At 40.8% G+C, this 22,605-nt stretch overlaps 1 protein-coding gene across 8 annotated transcripts in view; it reads left to right on the top strand.

The window, feature by feature from the left end:
• Positions 1-21,619, top strand: part of SPTLC2 (serine palmitoyltransferase long chain base subunit 2) — a 92,437-nt gene extending 70,818 nt beyond the window's left edge. For 5 of the 8 annotated variants that reach the window (XM_036314199.1, XM_036314170.1, XM_036314189.1 and 2 more), the window contains exons 10-13: positions 8,448-8,583; positions 10,852-10,981; positions 17,064-17,218; positions 17,533-17,916. In XM_036314199.1, the coding sequence (XP_036170092.1) occupies positions 8,448-8,583; positions 10,852-10,981; positions 17,064-17,207 (410 nt within the window). In that variant the 3' untranslated portion in view covers positions 17,208-17,218; positions 17,533-17,916. Of the gene's footprint in view, positions 1-8,447; positions 8,584-10,851; positions 10,982-16,948; positions 17,219-17,532; positions 17,917-17,965 lie in introns of those variants that run through there. The other 3 variants (XR_004968339.1, XM_036314183.1, XM_036314215.1) reach the window with 3 other exon arrangements.
• The last annotated feature ends 986 nt before the right edge of the window (positions 21,620-22,605 follow it).

Raw genomic sequence — 22,605 nt, 5'->3', positions numbered from 1 at the left:
TTGATTAGGAGAGTTTAATAGTCGGTTACTGTGGGAGGGAGGAATGAGAATATTTATTGCCTTTTCAGCAGTTATTTGGGATATTTTCATAATAGGTTGTTAGAATTTTCTCCATAATTTTGGCAAGAACAAAAATAGATGAGTTCTATTTGAACACCTCCCTCCTCCAGTGTTTAATAGTACTTAAGAATAACAAAAGAGAAGGAAATCACATTGTGAGAAAACCCTCAGTTTGTAAATTCTCCATAAGTGGGGTGCTAGCAATGCCTAAATACGTGATAAATATCTAAGTTGACTCTCTTGTCAGTATGGTAAGTGAAGTGTTCCATATTGTTCCTGCATTTTATGTGCATACCTCCATCTGCTAGCACTCCATAGAAGGCTGATGTGTTTCCACATTAATTCTCTCTGAAATATTTTTCTTTAAAAAAACAACAACAAAATAAGGCATTTTGTTATTGTTTCTTTTTATTCCCTCCCCCCTTGTTTTAAGAGCAAATGAGTGTTGAATCTTATCAGTTGCCCCCCTAAGTCTTTGACCAATGAGAATTGCCCTTTGACCAATGAGAATTGCCCTCATAGAACACAGACACTCTTGGGCAGGAGTCTCTCTGTCCCTCCTTGATAGTGTACTCCATGCTATCTTCTCTTTCTGCTGTGTATTTTATGTTCTGACAAACAGTTTTGTCATATGTGCAAATAATAAAGTTATGCCTGGAGTCCAGGTGCACATTTTATGACTTCTGAAAGTTTCTTCAAGGAAGGACATAACTAGTAATGATTAAGAAACAGGATGATATAGTAAAGACCTTTGATGTTGTATAAAGTATCATAGGTGTCACTGCAGCCTGGGTGTATTAAACATTAATTCTAAGAATAGTAGTGAGAAGAAATACTGGCATTGCCATAAGTGTTTCTGTGACCTCAGTGTTCTGATTCTGCCTGCCTGAATGCACTGGCCCAAATAAATTCACAAGCAGGAGTCTGCAGTATAGAAAAGTAAATAGTTTAATATTGAATTGGCCAATCCGTTGACGGGGAGCTAATGCTTAAGACCTGACTCCTTGATGGCATTGTAGGTCACAGATTACTATATAAGGCAAAATTATAAAACAACTGGGCTTTGGGGGTTTGGATTGTGCTGTTCGCTGATTGGTTAGATGTGAAGGAGGGTAGTGAATCATTTCTTCAGGTCTTGAGGTCTTTTACCTGAATGCCTCTGTCAGGTTTCATGTAGCCAGGGGATTATTCCACCTGGGGCTTTAGGAGCAGAGACATCATTTAGATGAAGATGTTATCTTTAGCTTGCCATTGGTGCAGACTGTGTGACCATTAGTCACATTCAGGCTACAGTCTTCTGCTGCCCTGGGTGTTACTGATTATCAGAGGAAAGGCTAGGTCTCCAAGGGGCAAAGATATAGAAAGAAGGATATGATTTCTAAAGCTAGAATTTAAAACTAAATCTCATCAAATCATAAGGACCTTCGGTTTCAGAAACATGCCCATGGCTACATGGGATTCTGTATGTTTAAAGTTATTGCAAACATACATGCTTAATACTGTTACATTTTTGTTTATTCTTGGATTTTGCATGCTAACGCATATTTTGGGGGCTATAAACAGATTGTGCAGCACATTTGTAATCATAATCCACCTCAGCAGCTAAATATGTACATCAGTTGTTTCCCCCTCAGTAGAACTGGCATATATGGACTTATGTGAAAATTAAATGTTAGCACTCAAATAAGTCTTTGTTTAAAATAACAAAATATACTTAAAATTTAAATGAACACTTTTCTTAATTATCTGGGTATCATCGCTGCTGTACTTCCCTTCCCCCATCTTCACAGTTAATTGAGAATATGTTGTTAAATTTATTTTATTAGCAGATAAGAGTTGTGTCTATTACATGTTTATATTTTTTGTTTTTTTAAGGTATATGTCTTTATTTGATATCTGATCTTTAAAACACCTAGCATCTCCTGTGTTTTGTTTGGCCTATTTATTAGTTTCAGTTATGTTGGGGCAGAAAAAAAAATTTTTCTTTTATCCTTCTAAGTTAATTTGCTGGTCTAAGAATTAAATAGAGAAATTAAAAGGAGAAAATCAAATTTCATTACGTACATACGTATGGGGAATCCATGCAAACATGACAGATTCCAAAGGCAGTCAGGTAAAGTGAAACTGATAGGCTATTTTGAGCTAAGGAAAGAGGGTTAGTGGTTTGGGACTTCAAAGGGAAGGAAGGCAATTCACAGGAAGATGAAAAGAGCAAATGTTTGGTAAACAATGTTTGCTGGCCCATCCAGGATACAATGAGACACTGAGAGGAATTTTAACAAACAAACTTTGCTAGGTTCCTCCCTGTCTACCACACCTAGTTTATAATTATACTACTAGAGGCCTGGTGCATGAAATTTGTGCACAGGCACAGTCCCTAAGTCTGGATGGCGAACAGAGTGCAAGTGTCTGGCGTGGAAAGGCAGATCCCAGCTGACCTCTGGGCCCTGGCCCCTGGGCTCCCACACGCACCCCTCCACCTGAGTCATTGGGTCCCCGCCACCGGTCACTGTCTCCTGGGCAGTTGGCGGGACGATCAGGCTCCCACCTGGCTCCCTCAGTGCCTGGGAGCTGGGTAGCAGCCCCACCCCCCCACCGCTGCTGCCACTGGTTGCCGTCTGCAGGGTGATCGGCCGGGCGATTGGGCCCCACTCGTACCCACCTTGGTCTCGCGCCACCCGCTCACCTGCTTCACCATCCCGCCGCGGTCCCGCTCTTGTTGGGGCCAGCAGCACCTCCACTGGTGCCAGCACCACGTCTCCCACCATGTTCCACACCGCCCCCTGGTAGTCAGTCCACGTCATAGCGAGCAGTCGAACTCCCAGTTGAGGGGACAATTTGCATATTAGGCTTTTATTATGTAGGATACAGTTGACCCATGAACAGTGCAGGGATTAGAGACTACACCCCATGCAGTCAAAGATTCACATATAAAATTTGACTCCTCAAAAACTTTACTAATAGCATACCAATAATATAAATAGTCATGAACATATATTTTGTATGTCATGTATTATATACTCTATTATTACAATAAAGTATGCTAGAGAAAAGAAAATGTTAAGAAAATCATGAGGAAAAGAAAATTAATATACAGCATTGTGCATATTTATTGAAAAAGATCCTCGTATAAGTGGACCCACACAGTTCAAACCCAGGTTGTTCATGGGTCAACCATAGTTCTCTATGATGATGGCTCCCTTTCTGGAGCAAGCCCTCTATCTAAATTCTTTTCACCCTAGGGGGAAGAGCAGAGGTTCTTCGTAAATCTTTTGTTTCCTAAAAAAGTCCTCATGCCAATGAGACACATCTTGAGGTGGCAAATTTTGCTCCATCACAGCCACAATAAGAATTTCATTCATTCAGCAGTCTTTTTTTCTTTTTTTTTTTTTTTACTATTTACTGTGCTCCACCCATGAAAAATGACATAGTATCTTCAATAGCTTCTTAAGGCAAAGCATTCTGTTCTTTGAATTCTCAAAATAACATTTCCTTAGCATTTCTAAATACCTCTTAACCCTTTCTGTGTTTTATTAATTTTATTCTCTGCTTTCTTGGTGTCTGATTAGGTCTTAAAGTTAGAAAAGTCAGTTGGCATGCTTTTTCTCTTTTTACTGAAGATCTTTAACATCTCCTTAGAAAACAAAGTATATATATTCATTTATTCCTGGGTTTTTCCAATTTGAAGACAGAAGGATAATACCTTAAAGCAGTGGTTCTCAACCGTCTGGCCCTTTAAATACAGTTCCTCATGTTGTGACCCAACCATAAAATTATTTTCGTTGCTACTTCATAACTGTAATGTTGCTACTGTTATGAATTGTAATGTAAATATCTTATATGCAGGATGGTCTTAGGCGACCCCGGTGAAAGGGTCGTTGGACCGCCAAAGGGGTCGTGACCCACAGGTTGAGAACCACTGCCTTTAAAGTATTATAAGTAAAATAATAAAAATAATATAAATTATCTTAGATATGTAAATGAAAAGGAGTTTTTAAACACCATGTATCAGGCATTTCATTAAGCACTTTACATGCATTATCTCATTTAATCCTTAAAATAACCTTATGAAGTAGATGGAATCATAATCATCATTACTATTTTGCAGATGCGGAAACTGGGGCTTAGGTTAACTGTCCTGGCCAAAGCCTTTCTGCTAGTAGATGATGGAACCACAATACAAACCCAGATGGTCTAACTTAAGAAACATTTATACCACCAAAAAATCAAACTAAACAAGTTATTGGTGAAATTTAGGAAGATAGTGGATTATTTGTTCCTCTCTTTCTCAGACCTGCTTTTACTGCTTTGATATATTACATCCAAATAGCTTTTGGATGGTTTCACGTTTTACGCTTCTTCCAGATCATTAGGTGAGAGAATCAGTTTAGCCCAGGTAGAGACCAGGTTCTCTCTCTGTTACAATAAGGAATTGTTTCAAAGTGTATATACATTTTTGGGGGGACGCCCTGTATATCAAGCATATTTATAAATTGTAAATCAGAAAGTTTAAGAATGTCAGCTGTGTCCTGAGTTATTGACTAAGAGTGTGATTTCAGAGAGGAAGGGAGAGGGAAAATGAGATAGAAACATCAATGATGAGAGAGAATTATCGATCAGCTGCCTCCCCCACACTGGGGATCAAGCCCGCAACCTGGGCCTGTGCACCTACCAGGAATTGAACCGTGACCTCTTTGTTCATAGGTCGACCACTGGGCCACGCCAGTTGGACTGAATGGCATAATTTTAAGGGAAAAATATATGCATGGAAAGAAACAAAATAGTGGACATTCATTGTATTTACTGAGCATGGTTCCAAGTGCTTTTCATTAAATTCTCAGAAAAAATGTTAGACATACTTTTCCTTACTTTACAAAGTGAAGCAGCTAGGAGATGAAATTGCTTACCTAAGGCCATGATTTGAACCTGGGTGTCCAGTGTCAGATGCTTTTTGTATATGAGATATTTAATTATTAATTGCCTTAATGTAATGAACATAGGTCATTCCACTGTGGAATTTAAATTAGTTTGAACACATAAAAGGGTTTTCATTTTCTCAGAATATTTCAACTTGAATGTCTGCTGTGTATACTTGGGAGAGGTAAAGGGGGTGGGGGGAACAATATTTGCCCTCAGCATTTAGAGTTGGTTTTTGAGGGCACAAGATCACACATGAAAGGCGTAAGAACAGAAACAGGAACTTACAAACAAGAGCAAATTAATGAAGTACAAAGTAAAAGGCATGTCTTAAAATGTGCCAGGAACTTTTCATAACCAATGTTTTTTACTTCTAGCCATCATCTTTCACAGTGCTCTTGGTTCTTTTGGAGTATCTAAAGATTAGAAATACATACATACTAGTAGAAAAATAACAAAAACAAAATGAAAATGAAAGGATAAATTGCTCACGTTTACTGATTTGTGTGATTTTTTTTTTAATATATTTTATTGATTTTTTACAGAGAGGAAGGGAGAGGGATAGAGAGTTAGAAACATCGATGAGAGAGAAACATCTATCAGCTGCCTCCTGCACGCCCCCTACTGGGGATGTGCCCACAACCAAGGTACATGTCCTTGACCGGAATCGAACCTGGGACCCTTGAGTCCGCAGGCTGACGCTCTATCCACTGAGCCAAACCAGTTAGGACTTTTTTTCTTTCTTTTTTTTTTTTTAAAAAAATATATGATTTGTGTGATTTTTATCTAAATTGCAGAAAAATTATCCGTATGAATTTTCATTAGTAGAGTTTTATCTTGACCACTCAAGCAATGGCAGAGAAAGACTTAAGAGTTTTAAGAGAGGTGTGGATTTTTTTCCTCAGAAGTTATCCCATAAGGCAGTGGTTCTCAACTTGTGGGTCGCTACCCCTTTGGGGGTCGAACGACCCTTTCACAGGGGTCGCCTAAGACCATTGGAAAACACATATATAATTACATATTGTTTTTGTGATTAATCACTATGCTTTAATTATGTTCAATTTGTAACAATGAAAATACATCCGGCATATCAGATATTTACATTACGATTCATAACAGCAAAATTACAATTATGAAGTAGCAACGAAAATAATTTTATGGGGGTCACCACAACATGAGGAACTGTATTAAAGGGTCGTGGCATTAGGAAGCTTGAGAACCACTGCCATAAGGCTTAGGTTTATGTAGAAAAAAAGTCACTGAAGGATAAATTATATTACATTCTAGCTGCCTCCTGCATAGGCTGGAAAGATTGGGGTACATTGGCGATTATTTGCTAATGGGTCCTCATTTTGGGGGAGGGGTGATGAAAATGTTCTAAAATTAATTATTGTGACAAGACTAGGTTCCCCACCCTTTGCAGCACATTAGGACCTACTCTAGTAGCACAGGGACAATCCAAAGGCTCACCTCCTGTTAACCTTCTCAGTCCTGCACTGCCTGTGGCCCAGTAACTGGAAACCATTGTTTTATATACTTCATCCAGTTTCCTATTGTTTATAGCAGGAAGATAATCTGGTCACTGTTATGCTATCATGGCCAGAGTGGAATTCTCTTCTTTTGAGTAAGAGTAAGCATATATTGCTATTTCTAGAGCATATGTCTCATCATTCCTTAACATACTTAAATATAACACACTTTAATGTCTGCTTTATTATTTGTAAGAGTTATGTCATAATTTTAGCGATGTTCATTAGAGTTCATACTAAGCTAATCTATGTTTGAGTGTTATTTTTTGGTCAACTTGAAATTATTTACATAGAGAGTATTAAATTCGGGTTATTTGTTAAACCTCACCCAAGGATATTTTTCCACTGATTTTTAGGAAGAGTAGATAGGAGAGAGAGAGTGAAAGACAGAGAGGAACATCAATGTGAGAGAGACACATCAATTGGTTGCCTCCTGCATGAGTCCCGACCAGGGCCTGGGCCAGGGAGAAGCCTGCAACCAAGGTACATGCCCTTGGCTGGAATCAAACCCCAGGACCCTTTGGTCCATAGGCTGACACTCTATCCACCTGAGCCAAACTGGCTAGGGCAATTTGGGGTTATTTGTAGCAAACATATCTAAAGTAGCTTCCCATCAATGATGGATATAGTAGTATTCTAATTCTAAGGAAATATATTAACCATTTGTATTTCTGGTTGATTGATTTATCTTTTGAACAGTATGATGTTTGTTTTTAATATTAATTTTCTGGCTTTCTAATATATGTGAGAAAATGACTGCAAACCTTTTTTTTCTTATTGGATTTATTGGGATGACATCTATAATAATAAAAGGGTAATATGCTAACTAGACCAGAAGCCCTTCTGGGCGTCATTCCAAATGTCCTTCTGGACAAAGCCAGGGCCAGAGAAAAGCCTGGGTCCTGGGTGCCAGAGGGAAGCCTGTGCCAGCAGCTGGGGGAAGGAAGGCCTACTCTTGCACGAATTTTTGTGCATCAGGCCTCTAGTTGGTTAATAAAATTATATAGGTTTCAGGTGTACAATTCTATAATACATCCTCTGTTTGTATTGTGTGTTCACCACTCCAAGTCAAGTCTCCTTAAAGCATCACCATTTATCTTCCTTCACCCTCTCTGACCTCCCCCAACCCCTTCTGCAAACCTTTTCTTTACTTGGGCATATTCGTAATTAAGATCATCGTTTGAATTCATGGCTTGCTCTCTATTACAGAACAGTTGTTGGGACATCTATTCATAGATTGACCTACCATAATGTCAAAAACAGGCCAAACGTTTAGTCACTTAGCAGTTAGAGAAGTGTATGTTTCAATCCATTGGTGTTATAGGGAAGATGGACAAAGTGGGATTAAAAATATGATTTTACATTATTATGGATATGCTGTTGCTGTCTGGTAGGAGTTTTGGGGAAATGGTAACATAAAATCAGACTCTTAAGAGGAAAATTTGGGTCTCTACATGGCTCTGTCTCTGGTCTTATATGTAAAATTATTCACAGCACCGTTAGGTGGAATGAATATTAAAGTTGAGAGACCTAGATTCTAGTCTCAGCTGTGCCACTTATTACCATGTGACTTACCAGCCAATCACCGCCTTTGTGAGAGTCTCCTGATCTATAAAATGAAGATGAAAATAAATATCCTACCTACTGCAAAAGGATAGTAGGGTGTTAAATGAGATGACAGTGTTTGAGGACGCTAATGTGCAATGGAAATATTAGCTGTTAAACTTATTTTGTACATTACTATAAAATCTGTTGTCAACACCTAGTCTGACAAAATACAAAGCAAGATATAGTTATATTTCATACAGCTTGCTGTGCAAAAATATTTTATGTTGGAAAGGAAGAAATAAATCATAGGACTGATTGACAGAATGGAGATAGAGGCGATTGCTCTCTTTTTTTTCTTAATATTATTTTACTTGTTTTCCCATGATTTTCCAGGCAAAGAGTGTGTACAGCAGTTAGCTGAAAATACTAGGTATTTCAGGAGACGTCTGAAAGAGATGGGCTTCATCATCTATGGAAATGAAGATTCTCCAGTGGTGCCTTTGATGCTCTACATGCCAGCCAAAATCGGGTATGTTTTATTGCACAATACAAACTGGTCTCTCTAGGCTTAAGGTTTCCGTGATGTGAGACTCAGAATTAGGTATTTCGGCCTCTTCATGTTAACATGTATTCGCTAGATATGCCATTGATTAGTGGATTCCAACTTGTAAAATATGTTAACTTGTTAGTCTTTCATTAAACATACGTTTGAGTTTAATGCACTCTTCTGGGGGATCGAGATAGATCAGCAAACAATACACAAAAGTAAAAATCCCTCTCCCGTGGAGCTTACGTTCTAGTGGGGCGACAGACAAACATAATAGATAAGTAAATTATGACATATGTGAGAAAGTATTTAGAGCTATGGGAAATACAGAGCAGATAAGGGTCATTGAGCGTGCCCTGTGGCGGGCAGTTTACAGCATTAAATGGGGTGGTCAGGGTGAGCCTCAGTGGGAAGGGAACATGACACCTGAGCTTAAAGGACAGAGAGAGTTACCCACCTGGAGAAAGAAGCTTTTGTGCAAAGGCCATAAGGCAGGAACATGCTTAGCCAACGGAAGAATAGCAAGGAGGTGAGTGGAGCTGAAGTGCAGTGCCCATGAGGGCGAGTGGTGAGCCATGCAGTGAGGGTGTGTGCTTGCATAATTATCAGAAGTGCAGATTGCACCAGCTTCTTTGGCTTATGCAGGGTGTGTATAATAGGAAGCCTTGTCCTAGAATGGCTTCCAGTGTATAACAAAACCAGAAGACATTTGAAAAGCAAATATGAAATGAACCAATACACTTATTTGCAAAGTAATTACATGCAAAATTGTTCCAGAGATGGAAAATAATTCAGATTTGTGAGTTTTGACTGGTTCTTAGATATAAAATTGGATAAGGTTTAATTGAAGTCATTAAAGGAGCAAGTATTTTATTCATCTTTGAATCCCCAGTTCCCACCGCAGGCCCTGGCATTCAGAGGCCCCTCAGTAATGTTTATTAAAATGAATAGGAGGGAAAATTCAATCAGGGAACCTAGAAACATGGTGATTCCTATGATAATAATGAGGGGAAAATTGGGCAGGGGTGCTTACTGAGGCAAAAAGAGTTCAGTTTTCAACAGGAAGTCATATGGGCAGTTGGCCTTAAGGCCTTCAGAAGCAGTGGTGGAAATGAGCCAGGCAGAGGTGTAGAATTTTCCTCATTCTTGAAATGGAATTTTCATGAATAAACTGGAAGAGTTATTCAGTCTGGAGGACTGACTGAATCTAGAACCCTTTCTTTAGAGAGGACTGTGTCTATTTTGCCCTAGTAAAGCTGACTGTGTACATCATAATTAAGACTTGGAGAGAGTGAAGCAGAATTGGAATAAATCACTAGATAGTTTGGGAACATGAGCTGAAGATGCAGGCACTCAGGCCCTTGCTGCCACAAAGGAAGTACATCGAAGACTGTACTGGTACTAGAGGGAGTGGGGACTGGCTGGCGCTAATGTAATTAGTTGCTAATGTAACTAAAATGTGTGGGATTCTTTTTATTTTCAAAAAAACACTTTAAACAACTAAGGGGAAAATACAAAAAGGATTGGTAAGTCAAAAAGAGGAAAAGACAAAGAACATAATTTAGTAAATATAACAATTTACATGAGAGTTAGTATTATGTTATTTAGACAAGATACAGAAGTGGAGCAAAGTCACATGCCACCAGGGTGCCTTGGGGTTGGGGGTTAATGAGAGCTGGGTACTCACACAGCTGGAGCCTGGGGATGTGCTGGCCTCACAAACACCAAAGGAAACCCTGAATTCCAGAGGCAGATTGATGCCCACCTCAGTCAAAGAAATGCCTAGTGTTGGGGAGTTAGTGCTACCAGGCCATTTTACGAGCAGAAGTCCATGGAACAACAGATCCTCTGCGTCCTTATAATCTTAAGAGTCTTCTAAACTGCCAAGCCTAACATTTCAAGAGCCAGTTTTTAAACTCTAGTTCATTTTGAAGCCTCTGAACCACTGTTACATGTCTGGGACACTTTAAGGCCAAAATTGCAAATTACTTTAGGCAAGCCCTATTAAAAACTGGTCTCTGCCAACTGTCTTCTTCACCTTTGTGAAGAAAACCATTTGGGAGACAACCACTTTTGGACTGAGTAAAAAACGTCTTTGTGAACTGTCCATGTTAACTTGAAGAGGAAATTCCTCATAGAAGTGTCCAGCGCCTCTCACTCAGGAGTTTAGCTCATTCAGCCCTGCAGGACCTCTGTACTGTATGCTTTATGACTCTTCCTGGTTTCTTTTCCTTGCTTTCCCTTCGTTAGCGCCTTTGGACGGGAGATGCTGAAGCGGAACATCGGAGTAGTTGTGGTGGGATTTCCTGCCACCCCAATTATTGAGTCCAGAGCCAGGTTTTGCCTGTCAGCAGCTCATACCAAAGAAATTCTTGATACTGTAAGTAGACACTTTAACCTTGGTATAAAATACCTTATACTAAGAGGGCCTGATTATCAGATGAAATTATTTGTTGATCGTGACGTTCTTTGAGCACCTAAGATATTTACCAGTAAAATAGAGGAGGGAATATACAATGCTACTTAAAACATTGCTGTTTACCAAAAAATAACAAAGAAAAACCATTAGCATCACCCACCAGACCCTGTGTGATCATGGGGACTTTGGGGAATTTTTTGACTTCATCTTGTGCCATGCCCTCCCTCTTTATGGCCTCTACAACTAACTATACAGTTCTCTTTCTACTCTATGTTTCTACTCAAAACGATCTTGTTTGTTTTTTTTGTCTGTAGGATTTTCTTTCTTGAGCCTTCTCTTATCTTTTCCCTGCTAATTCCTACTCATTCTTCATATCTCCACTTAAAGGAAACTGGCTCAAGGCTATTCCCAAACCCTCTTGCTTGATGTTTCCTTGGAATCTTAATATTTCTCCTTAGCTCTCTAGCCATTTTGGCTCAGTGACTAGAGCATCAGCCTGTGGACTGAAGGGCCCCAGGTTCGATTCCGGCAAAGGGCACATGCCCGGGTTGCAGGCTCAATTCCCTGTAGGGGGTGTGCAAGAGGCAGCCGATCAATGATTCTCTCTCATAATTGATGCTTCTATCTCTCTCTCCCTCTCCCTTCCTCTTTGAAATCAATAAAGAAATATATTTTAAAAAGAAAAGATTTCTCCTTAGGGAATTATTCACACCTTTCATTGTTTATGGAAATACTCTCCATTAGATAAATCTTGAGGATAGGAGCTAAGTCTATTTTGCCCATTCTCTATCCCAAGACCTAACACAGTACCAGGCACATTTATGATAGCATTCAAACATTGCTGAAAGAAGATTTAAGTAAATGGAAAGACATCCTGAGTTTGTGGATTGGAAGATTTAATATTGTTAAGATGGTAGGCAGTACAGCAAGATCCATAAATCCATTGTGCAATCCCTATCAAAATCCCAATGGCTTTTTTTGCAGAAAGTTTAAAGCAGAGCCTCATATTCATATGGAACTATAGGGTCCCCAGATAGCCAAAATAGTATTAAAAAAGAAAATTGAAGTTGGAGGACTCAAACTTCCTGATTTCAAAACTTACTACAAAGCTATAGTAATTCAAAACAGTGGGATTCTAGCATACGGATGTTCTTATAGACCAGTGGAATAGCACTGAGAGGAATAAACCCAGGCATCTGGCTAATTAATGTTCAACAAGGGAACCAAAGCTAGTCAATGGGGAAAGACTAGTCTCTTCAACAGATGGTGCCAGGCAATTGGATAACCACATGCAAAATGATAAAGTCGGACCCCCACAGCATGGGTGATCTTAGAAAGCATTATGTTAAGTGAAAGAAGCCAGACACAACAGACCACATTTACATAAAACGTCCTGTAAAGGCAAATTCCTAGGGTCAGCCCTAGCTGGTTTGGCTCAAGGGATGGAGCGTCGGCCTGCGGACTGAAGGGTCCCAGGTTCGATTCCAATCAGGCACATGCCCGGGTTGTGGGCTCGATCCCTGGTGGGGGGCGTGCAGGAGGCAGTCAATCCATGATTCTCTCTTATCATTGATGTTTCTATCTCTCCCTTCCTCTCTGAAATGAATAAATATATATATATTTTAAATTCGTAGGGTCAGAAAATAGATTGGTGCTCCTGGCTAGGTGACTCAGTTTTGAGCATCATCCCGTACACCTAAAAAAAAAGGTTGCAGGTTCAATTCCTGATCAGGATATGTATGGGAGGCAACCGAACAGTGTTTCTCTCTCTCTCTCTCTTTCTGTTTCTCTCTCCCTTTCCTTTCTCTAAAATCAATAAACATATTGAGGATTTTTAAAAATTACTCTTTAAAACTAAGAAAGGAAAGAAAATCTATTGGTAGTTATCAGGGCTAGTAGTGAGGGAGGAATGAGGATTGATTGATAGGAGTATGAGGTTTCTTTTTTGAGGTGATATGCTTTATAATTAGTGATGAAAGTTGTACAACTCTGAATATATTAAAAGCGTTGACTTGTACACTTTCAAAAGGTGAATTTGTGGCATGTGAATTGTATCTCATTAAAGTGTTTTTTTTGTTTTATTTTTTTAATATATTTTTTATTGATTAAAATATTATATATGTGTCCTTATCCCCACGTTACCCCCTACCCCCCCCCCCCCCCCCCCCCGCTCTCACCCCACCCCACCCCATTGTCCGTGTCCATTGGTTCGGCCTATATGCTTACATATAAGTCCTTTGGTTGATCTTTCCCCCTTACCCCCACCCTCCCCTACCTTCCCTCCAAGGCCCAACAGTCCAATCAATGCCTCTCTGCCTCTGGATCAGTCCTTGTTCATCAGTTTGTTGTTCATTCCACAAATGAGTGAGATCATGTGGTGTTTATCCATCTCTGACTGGCTTATTACACTTAGCATAATGCTCTCCAGTTCCATCCATGCTGTGGCAAGTGGTAAGAGTTCCTTTTTCTTCTTCCTCTTCTTAAAGAATACCTTTCAGCATTTCATATAATGCTGGTTTGGTGGTGATGAACACCTCTAGCTTTTTCTTATCTGTGAAGCTCTTTATCTGACCTTCTGTTCTGAATGATAGCTTTGCTGGATAAAGTAATCCTGGTTGTAGGTTCTTGCTATTCATCACTTTGAATATTTCTTGCCACTCTCTTCTGGCCTGCATGGTTTGTGTTGAGAAATCAGCTGACAGTCATATGGGTACTCCCTTGTAGGTAACTGACTTTTTTCCTCTTGCTGCTTTTAAGATTCTCTCTTTGTCTTTTGCTCTTGGCATTTTAATTATGATGTGTCTTGGTGTGGTCCTCTCTGGATTCCTTTTGTTTGGGGTTCTGTGTGCTTCCTGGACTTGTAAGTCTGTTTCTTTCACCAGGTTGGGGAAGTTTTCTGTCATGATTTCTTCAAATAGGTTTTCAATATCTTGCCCTCTCTCTTCTTCTGGTACCCCTATAATTCTGATGTTGGTATGCTTGAAGTTGTCCCAGAGGCTCCTTACACTATCTTCATATTTTTGGATTCTTTTTTCTTTTTCAGTTGGGTATTTTTTGTTTCTTCGTATTTCAAATCTTTGACTTGATTCTTGGGATTCTCTTGTCTGCTGTTGGATCTCTGTATATTATTCTTTATTTCAGTCAGTGTATGCTTAATTTCTAGTTGGTCTTTTTTCATATCCTCCAGGGTCTCACTAAATTTATCGGCGGTTTCCATAAAATTCTTGAAAAACCTTATAAACATGGTTTTGAACTCTATATCCAGTCGTTTGCTTTCCTCCATTTCTGTCATTTGTGACCTGTTTCTTTGTCTCCGCATTTTTAATGCTTCCCTGTGTTGGTAGAGTGGTTTTGTGTGCTAGGTGTCCTGTAGGGCCCAGTGGCTCAGCCTCCCCAGTTACCTGAGGTGGACACTCTTGGTGCACCCACTTGTGGGCTTTGTGCACAGTCTTGTTGTAGTTATGCCTTGATTGTTGTAGGATCACTGGGAGGAATTGACCTCCAGGCCAATTGGCAGTGAGAATCAGCTGTGTTTGCAGTGGGAGAACTTCTGTGCTGAAGACACCCTTATGGGGCAAGACTTGCTTTAATGGGGCTTTGGTGCTCACTGAGTCTGCCCCCTGAGTGTGTCCCTTATGGATCTGAGGAGTTGTAATCTGGATATTCCCACTCTGGCCACTGGGTACACTGGCTCTTGGATCTAAGGAGGTGCTAATTCAGCCTCTGTCTGAGGTTACCCAGCAGGAGCTACGAAGAGAACTGCAGATTCCCCTTCCTTTTTTGGAGTTTGGAGGTGCCCAGATGAGGCCCAGCTGTGAAGCAATGCAAACTGCTGTGGGGCCTTGGCCTTCTCTTGGAAGTTCTGGGTCTGTCTGGCCCAGCTGCAATTTGTTAGGTAATTTTCAGGTTGCAAAGGGCCAGGGCATTCATATGCGAAAGCCTCTGCTGCAGCCTGGGTGGGGCGGGGTCTCAGGGAATCAAAGGGCGGAGCAAGCAGCTATGGCTGATCCTCAGCCCTACCCCAAGGGGCCCCGCGTCTCAGTGTCCCGGTAATTACTGCAAGCACCTCTGAGGGAAAGCCGCCCTCAAGTTCTGAGTTCTGCCTGCTGCCAGACAGTCCAGTTTCTTCCCGTATGAGTCCTGGGTCCCCAGAGACTTCCCGGAACCAAAGTTCAGAGCAGTCGGGAGCTTGTGACTCCCTCCCGTTTCAAAAAGACAGCCACGTCCTTAGGTGCCAGCCCCTTTCTGCGCGCACTCGAGCCTCCGTACCTCTGCACTTCCGCAGCTCCTCTGGGTCTCAGTGTGCTTTTCTCTTTCCTTCTAGTTGTAGAATTTCCACTCAGCCAGCCTTCCTGTAGTTCTGGATGATGTCCGTTTTGTCTTTTCATTGTATGTTTGAAGTTGTTGTGGGAGGCAGCAATTTCCGGTGTTTACCTATGCCGCCATCTTGGTTTCCTAAAGTGTTATTTTTAAAAATAAGAAGGGCAGTGCTATTGGTTCAGGAGCCCAGCTGTTCTAAAATACTCTTATTAAAGGACCACAATCAACCCTATAATTAACACTTTTTTAACTAAGAACCCATCTTACCCTGTGATCCAGTGGTCTGGTGTAGACTATTTGTTAACAAATGGTGGTCCTTATAATGGTTCCTTATTTCTAATCTAACCAGGTAACCCCACATAATAGCCGGCAGTTTCTAGTTACAATTTTACCTTTTATGTAAATAAAACTTACTCATCTGAAATATTTGGTTTGGGATCAGAGAAATTTTGTTATCTAGATCCCTTTGGGCTACTGTGGGTTTATTCCTGTCTCTATTCATTTTCTTTTTTAAATTGATGACAAAATATTAAGTTCTTCTGAAGTTTGAGTTCATAAATGTCCTTTACTCTGTGATCTTAGTAAGTCATGTGTTGTTTTAAATTACAAATTCTATATCAGAGGTCAGGAGCATAAATGGCTAATGGGTTCTCACAGGTAAAATTCAACCTTAAATTGTTTCCATATGGAGCTTTCAATTAAGCCTCTTCTCAAAGATACCACTGTTCTGATAACACATTGAAATCCAGCTCTTACTTGCTTTTTATATCTTTTCACATTTGGAGTGAAGAATGTTTTATCTTATGCTGGAATAAATAAGGAATACTATTAGTGGGCTTTTCCTCTCTACAAACACTGATTTTTAAAAGTTAAACTTAAGAATAGGTAAGTGTGGCTTTTTACTAATAACGAACTGATTCCCTCTTCTGAAGTAGAAGGTGTACATTTTTACATGTTATAACCATAAGTGGACAGAAGATGTAGATGGCTTGATGGAATGCAGAGAGTTACAGGGCTTCTACTGCCCACCTTGCTGTTTCTTATGAGATGGTGTCATAGAGCCATCATCTCTGAAGCCAAGCGCATTCACCCCAGGCTTGTTATTAGACCCACTAGGTAATGTCCACGGGTCTGGGGAGTGAGTAACAGGGCTGCAGAGCTACCGTGAATTGAAAATTGCATTCTTTGACCTATGCCAGGTTCTTTTATTAGAAAGTCTTAGCATCTAGGATTTGAAACATTTTGCTGTCTTCCTTGAATTTCTCTGAGGTATATCTGGGGCTTAGAGTTTCCCTATCCTTGCAGTAAAATTTTCTCTGAGAAATTCTGAACACATCCCTTTCTTATATTAGAATCCTCTATTTTGACTGTGTGTGCTGCTTTTTGGAAAGGTTAACTCTGTGAACTCTGATTCATATGTTGCTCTATGTATGTCATATTTCAAGAGCTTTTTTCTTCAATACACATAAGAGACCATACGTGGATTGCTGCTACCAGGTAAACCAGTGTAGCAATCAGGAAGACTTTGCCTTTTATAGCTTGCCTTACTGTTTGAATTGTTTTATATGAAGCCTATTTTCTTTGAAAAATAAAGGGCTAATTTTACAGGAAAGAACATTATACTGAGCAGAGTTTTGATGGGAAGATGAGATAATCTCCCAAGATTGGGCTTCTGGATCTCAAATCGAGCTATGTCCTTTCCCTGTTCCTCCCTTACCTGCAGCCCGTTCCTCACCCACACAGTCTCCTCCTCACGTTTCCACTTGTTCTTCCTGAGTCAGGGCAGCAGTCCACTTTGGGGACTTTCTCCATCTTGCATCTGGGAGGCATCTCAGCGCAGACTTCTCGTCAGTTTTCTGGAGCGTGATACTGGAAAGAGTAAGCACTGAAGTATAAAAGGAGAGAGAACACATTGTGGCCGGCCTGGCAAGTCCAGGGCACATGTTTCTTTTCCTGCCAAGCATAACATACTGTGGTGAATTATACCCTTTATCCTGAATACCTGCTATTCACAACCCATTATTCATGGTCAGCCCCACGTTCTTGCTCAGAAAGCAGCTCTTTGCATAGCTGCACTGTGGTCCAGCTGGAGTAAGCGCACTGGATACAAACAGTCCCACCGGAGGATGGGAAGCACTGGCCGCGCCTGCAGCCCCTGGCTCTGACCACCTCTGCTCTGTCTTACGTTTCAGGCTCTCAAGGAGATAGATGAAGTTGGGGACCTACTACAGCTGAAGTATTCCCGTCACCGGTTGGTGCCGCTGCTGGACAGGCCCTTTGATGAGACCACATATGAAGAAACAGAAGACTGAGCCTTTTTGGTGCTCCCTTACGGAAACTCTCCCTCACCCAGGACAGTGTGTGGCCTTTCTGAGCCAGTTCCAGGAACCACACTTCTGTGGCCGTCTCACGTGAAAGACATTTTCTCAACTACTGACGGTGGCCACCTCCACTCCAAATGGCATTTTGTAAATAGGAAAAACTGCTCCACGTCTTCCTTTGCTGCATTTCACCTTTTGAAAAAGGTGACTCACTTTGCTTTTTTGTCCATTAAAAAATGTTTTATTTTATAACTATCCTATTTGTGAAATCACGCTGACCCGCCTGTCTCTGCTAACCACGCAGGCTGTTGCCCTTCCCCAGCCGCCTTGCAGCCTTGGGCCCATCCAGAGCTGCCAGCCGGCATCACAGCCTCAAGACTCACCTGGCCCCCCCTCCCTCGGGAGCAAGTGCCTTCCACTTACTTCCACTCCAGATCCCGGAGGTTGCCAACCTGGGAATCCTTATTTAACCAGTCAAGTAATCAACCAAAGTGTTCTGCTTTTAGTCTTAAGTTTAACCTTTTAAGAAAAACAGAAAACGTTAACACTGTTGATATTCTCCCTCGTTGTGTAACTCCCCCTGGTCTAGAGCCTCCCAAGTCGTGATCTTGTTCCATTTACTGGAATGGAACAAAGATTTCTTCATTCACCATCAAATATTTCTTCATGATGGTCACTGTCTGAGGGTATGTCCAATTTCTGGATTCTCCCCAAGCTGTAACTTAATGCCCCACCCCCTACGTAGAACACTTAAATTGTTTTAAAGGCACCCGTACCCCACCCTGATCAGACCTCCATGGTGAAGCTGACTCACACTTCATGATTCTGTGTTCAAAGCTGCTCCGTGAAGTGATGTGCAGTCCTGCTGGGTGAGGGGCAGGGGCAGCTGGAAGAATTGATTACCACTTGCAGAACCAGACTGTCTGTGGTTTGCTCCTTAATGCTATCTGCTTTTCAAAATTATGATGGCCTCTGCCTGGGTCTAGGTCCAGATTAGGATTTAAACTGATAAAGGGAAATGTTGGTAAATCCTCTGCTCAGAAATAATTTGTCATGTTCCTATAAGGATTAAAGTTATAAACTTGCCCTTTTTAGAAGTTGGCCCATTTAAATATCACTCTTCTGAGTGCTGGTTCTCTTTATTCTTGATGTCCTAAGACAATTCTAACCTGACATCAGGGGTTTAGTCTCCCTTGCCTTCCATTACCTTCCCTTCTTTTAAAGAAATTCTGAACACATATCTGTTGGCCAAACTGGCACCGTCTCTACTGACTCTGTTTTCATATCAGGTAAGGGGACTTCTTTCAGAGAGCTTTATGCTGCTTGACCAAAGAACACATCTGAAAATCACCATGTTAAAGTTCTTTTATTTTTATTTTTTTCTGTTAATCAAAGCTTCAGTGAAAAGAACTTTAGACTTTATTCTGCCCAAGATCAGCTTGTCTTTTTTTAGTAGCCATCAGGTATGATAGGGAAAGATTGAGAACCCAATGGAAAAGAATCCTGTGAAAGTGTTTTTGCACATCTCTAATTGTGAAACCACTCCTTTCATTGGTAAGAATTCTCAGTCCAGATTCTCTTGGGCATCTTATCATCAGCTGTGGTATGTTTGTGCTAATATGTGTAGTGGAGGATGTATGCACTATTATTGTTTGTGAAGTTTTGTTTTCGTGTCTCAACTTGTCTTTGATCACTCTCAGCATCTGAGAGCCTTAAGCCCTTGAAATGTTCCAAGGTTTCATTTTACTTTTTTAAAGAATAGCAAGGGGTGAATAAAAGAACCATGTGGATATGCGGGGACTATACTTAGCATGTACAAGCTGCAGTAAGAAAGAAATTGTGGTGACCAAGTAACTCGTCCTGTAAAATAAAGTGCATTGCTACCCTTTCCTGTACATCTAGTGTCTCACCCTAGGACCCCATAGAGTACCAGAAGGCTTTTGCACTGCAGTTACTATGTAGTGGTGTAGGGTTTGCAAAAGTCACAAACTTTATGCAATGAACTTACTTGCTAGTCTTTATTTTGGCTTGCATGAAGTCAGTGCAATATAAAATATCGGTATGGGCATTTAAAAAGTTATATATCACTTTGCTGGCATAAAGTTATTTCAGTATAAAAGTAGTTAAATTATAAGTTTATTTTGAAGAAACAAAAGTCCTATGATCGATCCAGGACCTCTGCTGTCTAGAGGACAAAACATTATACATGCTGGTTGTCTCTTCTTGAAACTGTAATATAAATCTAGGATCCAGTCATATAGCAAGTATCATTCTTTAACCAAGCCCTTGGGGGAATACAAGTGTATATAAATACAGTCCTTGAGAACAAGTCGAAATCTGGGACTTGTAAGTATTGTTTAGTACATGGTTTAACACAGCCGGATTCGAGAATCTGATGGGATTCAAACAGGCATCAGCTAACCGTGACTACCAAAGCTGATCATCTGAGTCAGTCAATGCAGGTGTGACTCAGCCTTATCACATTTCCCCATCTCTCTCTTTAGCATTCTTGACCCATTCCCGGTTTAGGAGACTTTCCTGCAGATTACATCAAAACCCAGGAAATCTATAATGAGGGGACATCAAAATCACACACAAAGAATGGAGCAGATAGCAGATCATCCTCCCACCTTTGCCCTAGAATGTGATGTACATTCTAAAGCAAGGAACTATGGGAAATGCTCAGGGGCTTTGAAGCACTTTTTCAACTTTTTGCTTTGCTTTGGAAAATTTCTTCTCTATTTAAAACATCCTAGTCTCCAGAACCCCAAAGTCTCTATCTTAAACTTTGATGATAGGCTGAGGATTTCAGATGGTCAAAACACGCTTCTTCCTCATGTAGTCGCGTAAGGTGGACAGAATATCCTACATAACTACTGAGGACTATGTGTGCCTAATGCCCTTTCAGAGGCCAAGGAATTGGATATTCTTCCCATGATTTATCTCTGTACTCCCCTCCCTCCTGTATTTGGCTTCTTTCTTTCTGTTCTTGATTTTTAGAATTCCACAGGCAGTGAAGAAAAAGATTTGGGGGGATTCTTGTTTTATTAGACTTCATAGGGATGTGACAGAACCTGTCTCCTGGTTCTCTTGTGCAAAGAATTGCTGTGTCCTAACTCCCAGGGTGTCTCCTGGTGTTCTAGGTAAGCCAAAATGGATTCTAATCTCTACTTGCTGAAACCTGTGTGGTTAGGCAGTGGGGAGAGTGAGTGGTTTTCCTTCTGTCTACCTTCATGAAGATCCAGAACTGGAGCATTTCACACAGGTAAAATCAGCATAGCCCAAAGGGATTGTGAAGGTTATAAAAGTCAAAAGATTCTTATAGCTGTTGAGCAGCTGTTCGCTTAACTGCAGTCCCAGAACCTATAGATGTGCTGCTACCTATTTATCATGGAGGCTCAGTTTATCATGGGAACTCAGTGCCCAGCAGGCATCTTAATCCATTAAGCAAGTTAATCAAAACACCTCCATGTAGAGGAACGCATGTCCATTCTCTCCTCAGCTTTATCCTCATGAAATTTAGTGTCCAGGCTCCTAGCCAATTGCTATGTGCCCAGATAGCCAAATTAGAAGGCTGGCTTCCTGCTTATCATACTGAAGAAATGCTAGGACTAGCCAGTGATCCATTTGCTTTCAATTGTATGGAAAATGCTATTGCCTCTTTTGTCGTTTCCAGTGACCTGTATTCCAAGCATCTTTTGCTATGGAGTGAGTCTTTTCTAGGGAGGAAACCAAAGGGATTAGCTGGAACCCCTATTGAAAATGTTTATTCAAGTCTTCTGTGGTGAGTCTGCAGGTATCACATTCCCAGTCCACCCTTGGGAGTGGCTTGGTTGGGGAGCTATGGGCAAGATCTTGCTTACTGCATAGTATACATGAAAAAATGGCCTTAAACTGTGATTCTTTGTGGTATGATGAGATATAATAAACTGACCCTGAGGATGCAATGGCTCTTAAACTGCAGTTACTGTGTTTTTAATGAAGCAATACCCAAAGCTCTGTTCTTGTGGAGCAGTGGTGGGGAGGTTAGCAGTATCATGATGGGCTAAGTGTCCTGTCTTGCTGCCATCTGCATGGATAAGTGGACCCCTCCATGTATGTGGACCCTTGAGCCAAGTCACAGTCTGCTTTTCCAACACAACTCCCAAGCTTCTTGTGCAAAAGCTTGGTCCCTTGGTTCCTAGGGAGTGTGGGACATGTCACAGACTAAGGTGGAATGGTAACTTGTCTGCACCCTAAACAGGTCTTACTTCTGTGATGTTAAACCAATGATTGGAATGACAAAAGTCATTCTTGATGGTTCTTCACAGGATACTGGTGAGTTCGTGCTCACAGCCTCAATGATCCCTCTCTGTATAAAAGTAGCTAACATTAAGAGAAGGGGAAAGAGAAAATAAGAATAGACAAATAGCTTATGGGGAGCTGAGATCTTACTTTGTTGGCCCATATTTTTCCATTGACCAATTTGCCTGTAACCTGGAATTTGCAAGAGGTGCTGTGATAACCCCTCTCCGTTGCTGCAATGCTCATAATCTGACAAAGTGAGAGAAGGGGAAATTCAATAAAAATGTAAGTGATATTAAAATGTCTTTCTTTCTCCCTTACCCCTGTCTCCCTTTTTTGCCAAGTGATTTTTTTTATTTTTTATTTTGTTGGATGACTGGGAAGCTATAAATAGTGGGTTGGGATAGGTGTATGAGCTTTAAGAGTGCATGTCAAGAACTGAAGGGTATCAGAGGGGAGGGGGGTTGCAGGGCTGGGTGAAAAGGTGAAGGGATTAGGCAAAAAAAACCAAAAACTCATAAACACAGTGTGGGGATTACCAGAGGGAAAGGAGGGTAGGGACAGGCAGAAGCGGGTAAAGGGGATAAATGGTGAGGGAAGGAGACTTGATTTTGGGTGGTGAACACAATACAATATACAGATGATGTGTTATATAACAGT

The sequence above is a fragment of the Myotis myotis genome, unplaced genomic scaffold (genome assembly GCF_014108235.1).
Source record: "Myotis myotis isolate mMyoMyo1 unplaced genomic scaffold, mMyoMyo1.p scaffold_m19_p_1, whole genome shotgun sequence".
In the NCBI taxonomy this organism is placed as follows: domain Eukaryota; kingdom Metazoa; phylum Chordata; class Mammalia; order Chiroptera; family Vespertilionidae; genus Myotis; species Myotis myotis.
Note: the sequence above shows the minus strand (reverse complement) of the source record. Positions and strands in the feature narration are given on the sequence as shown.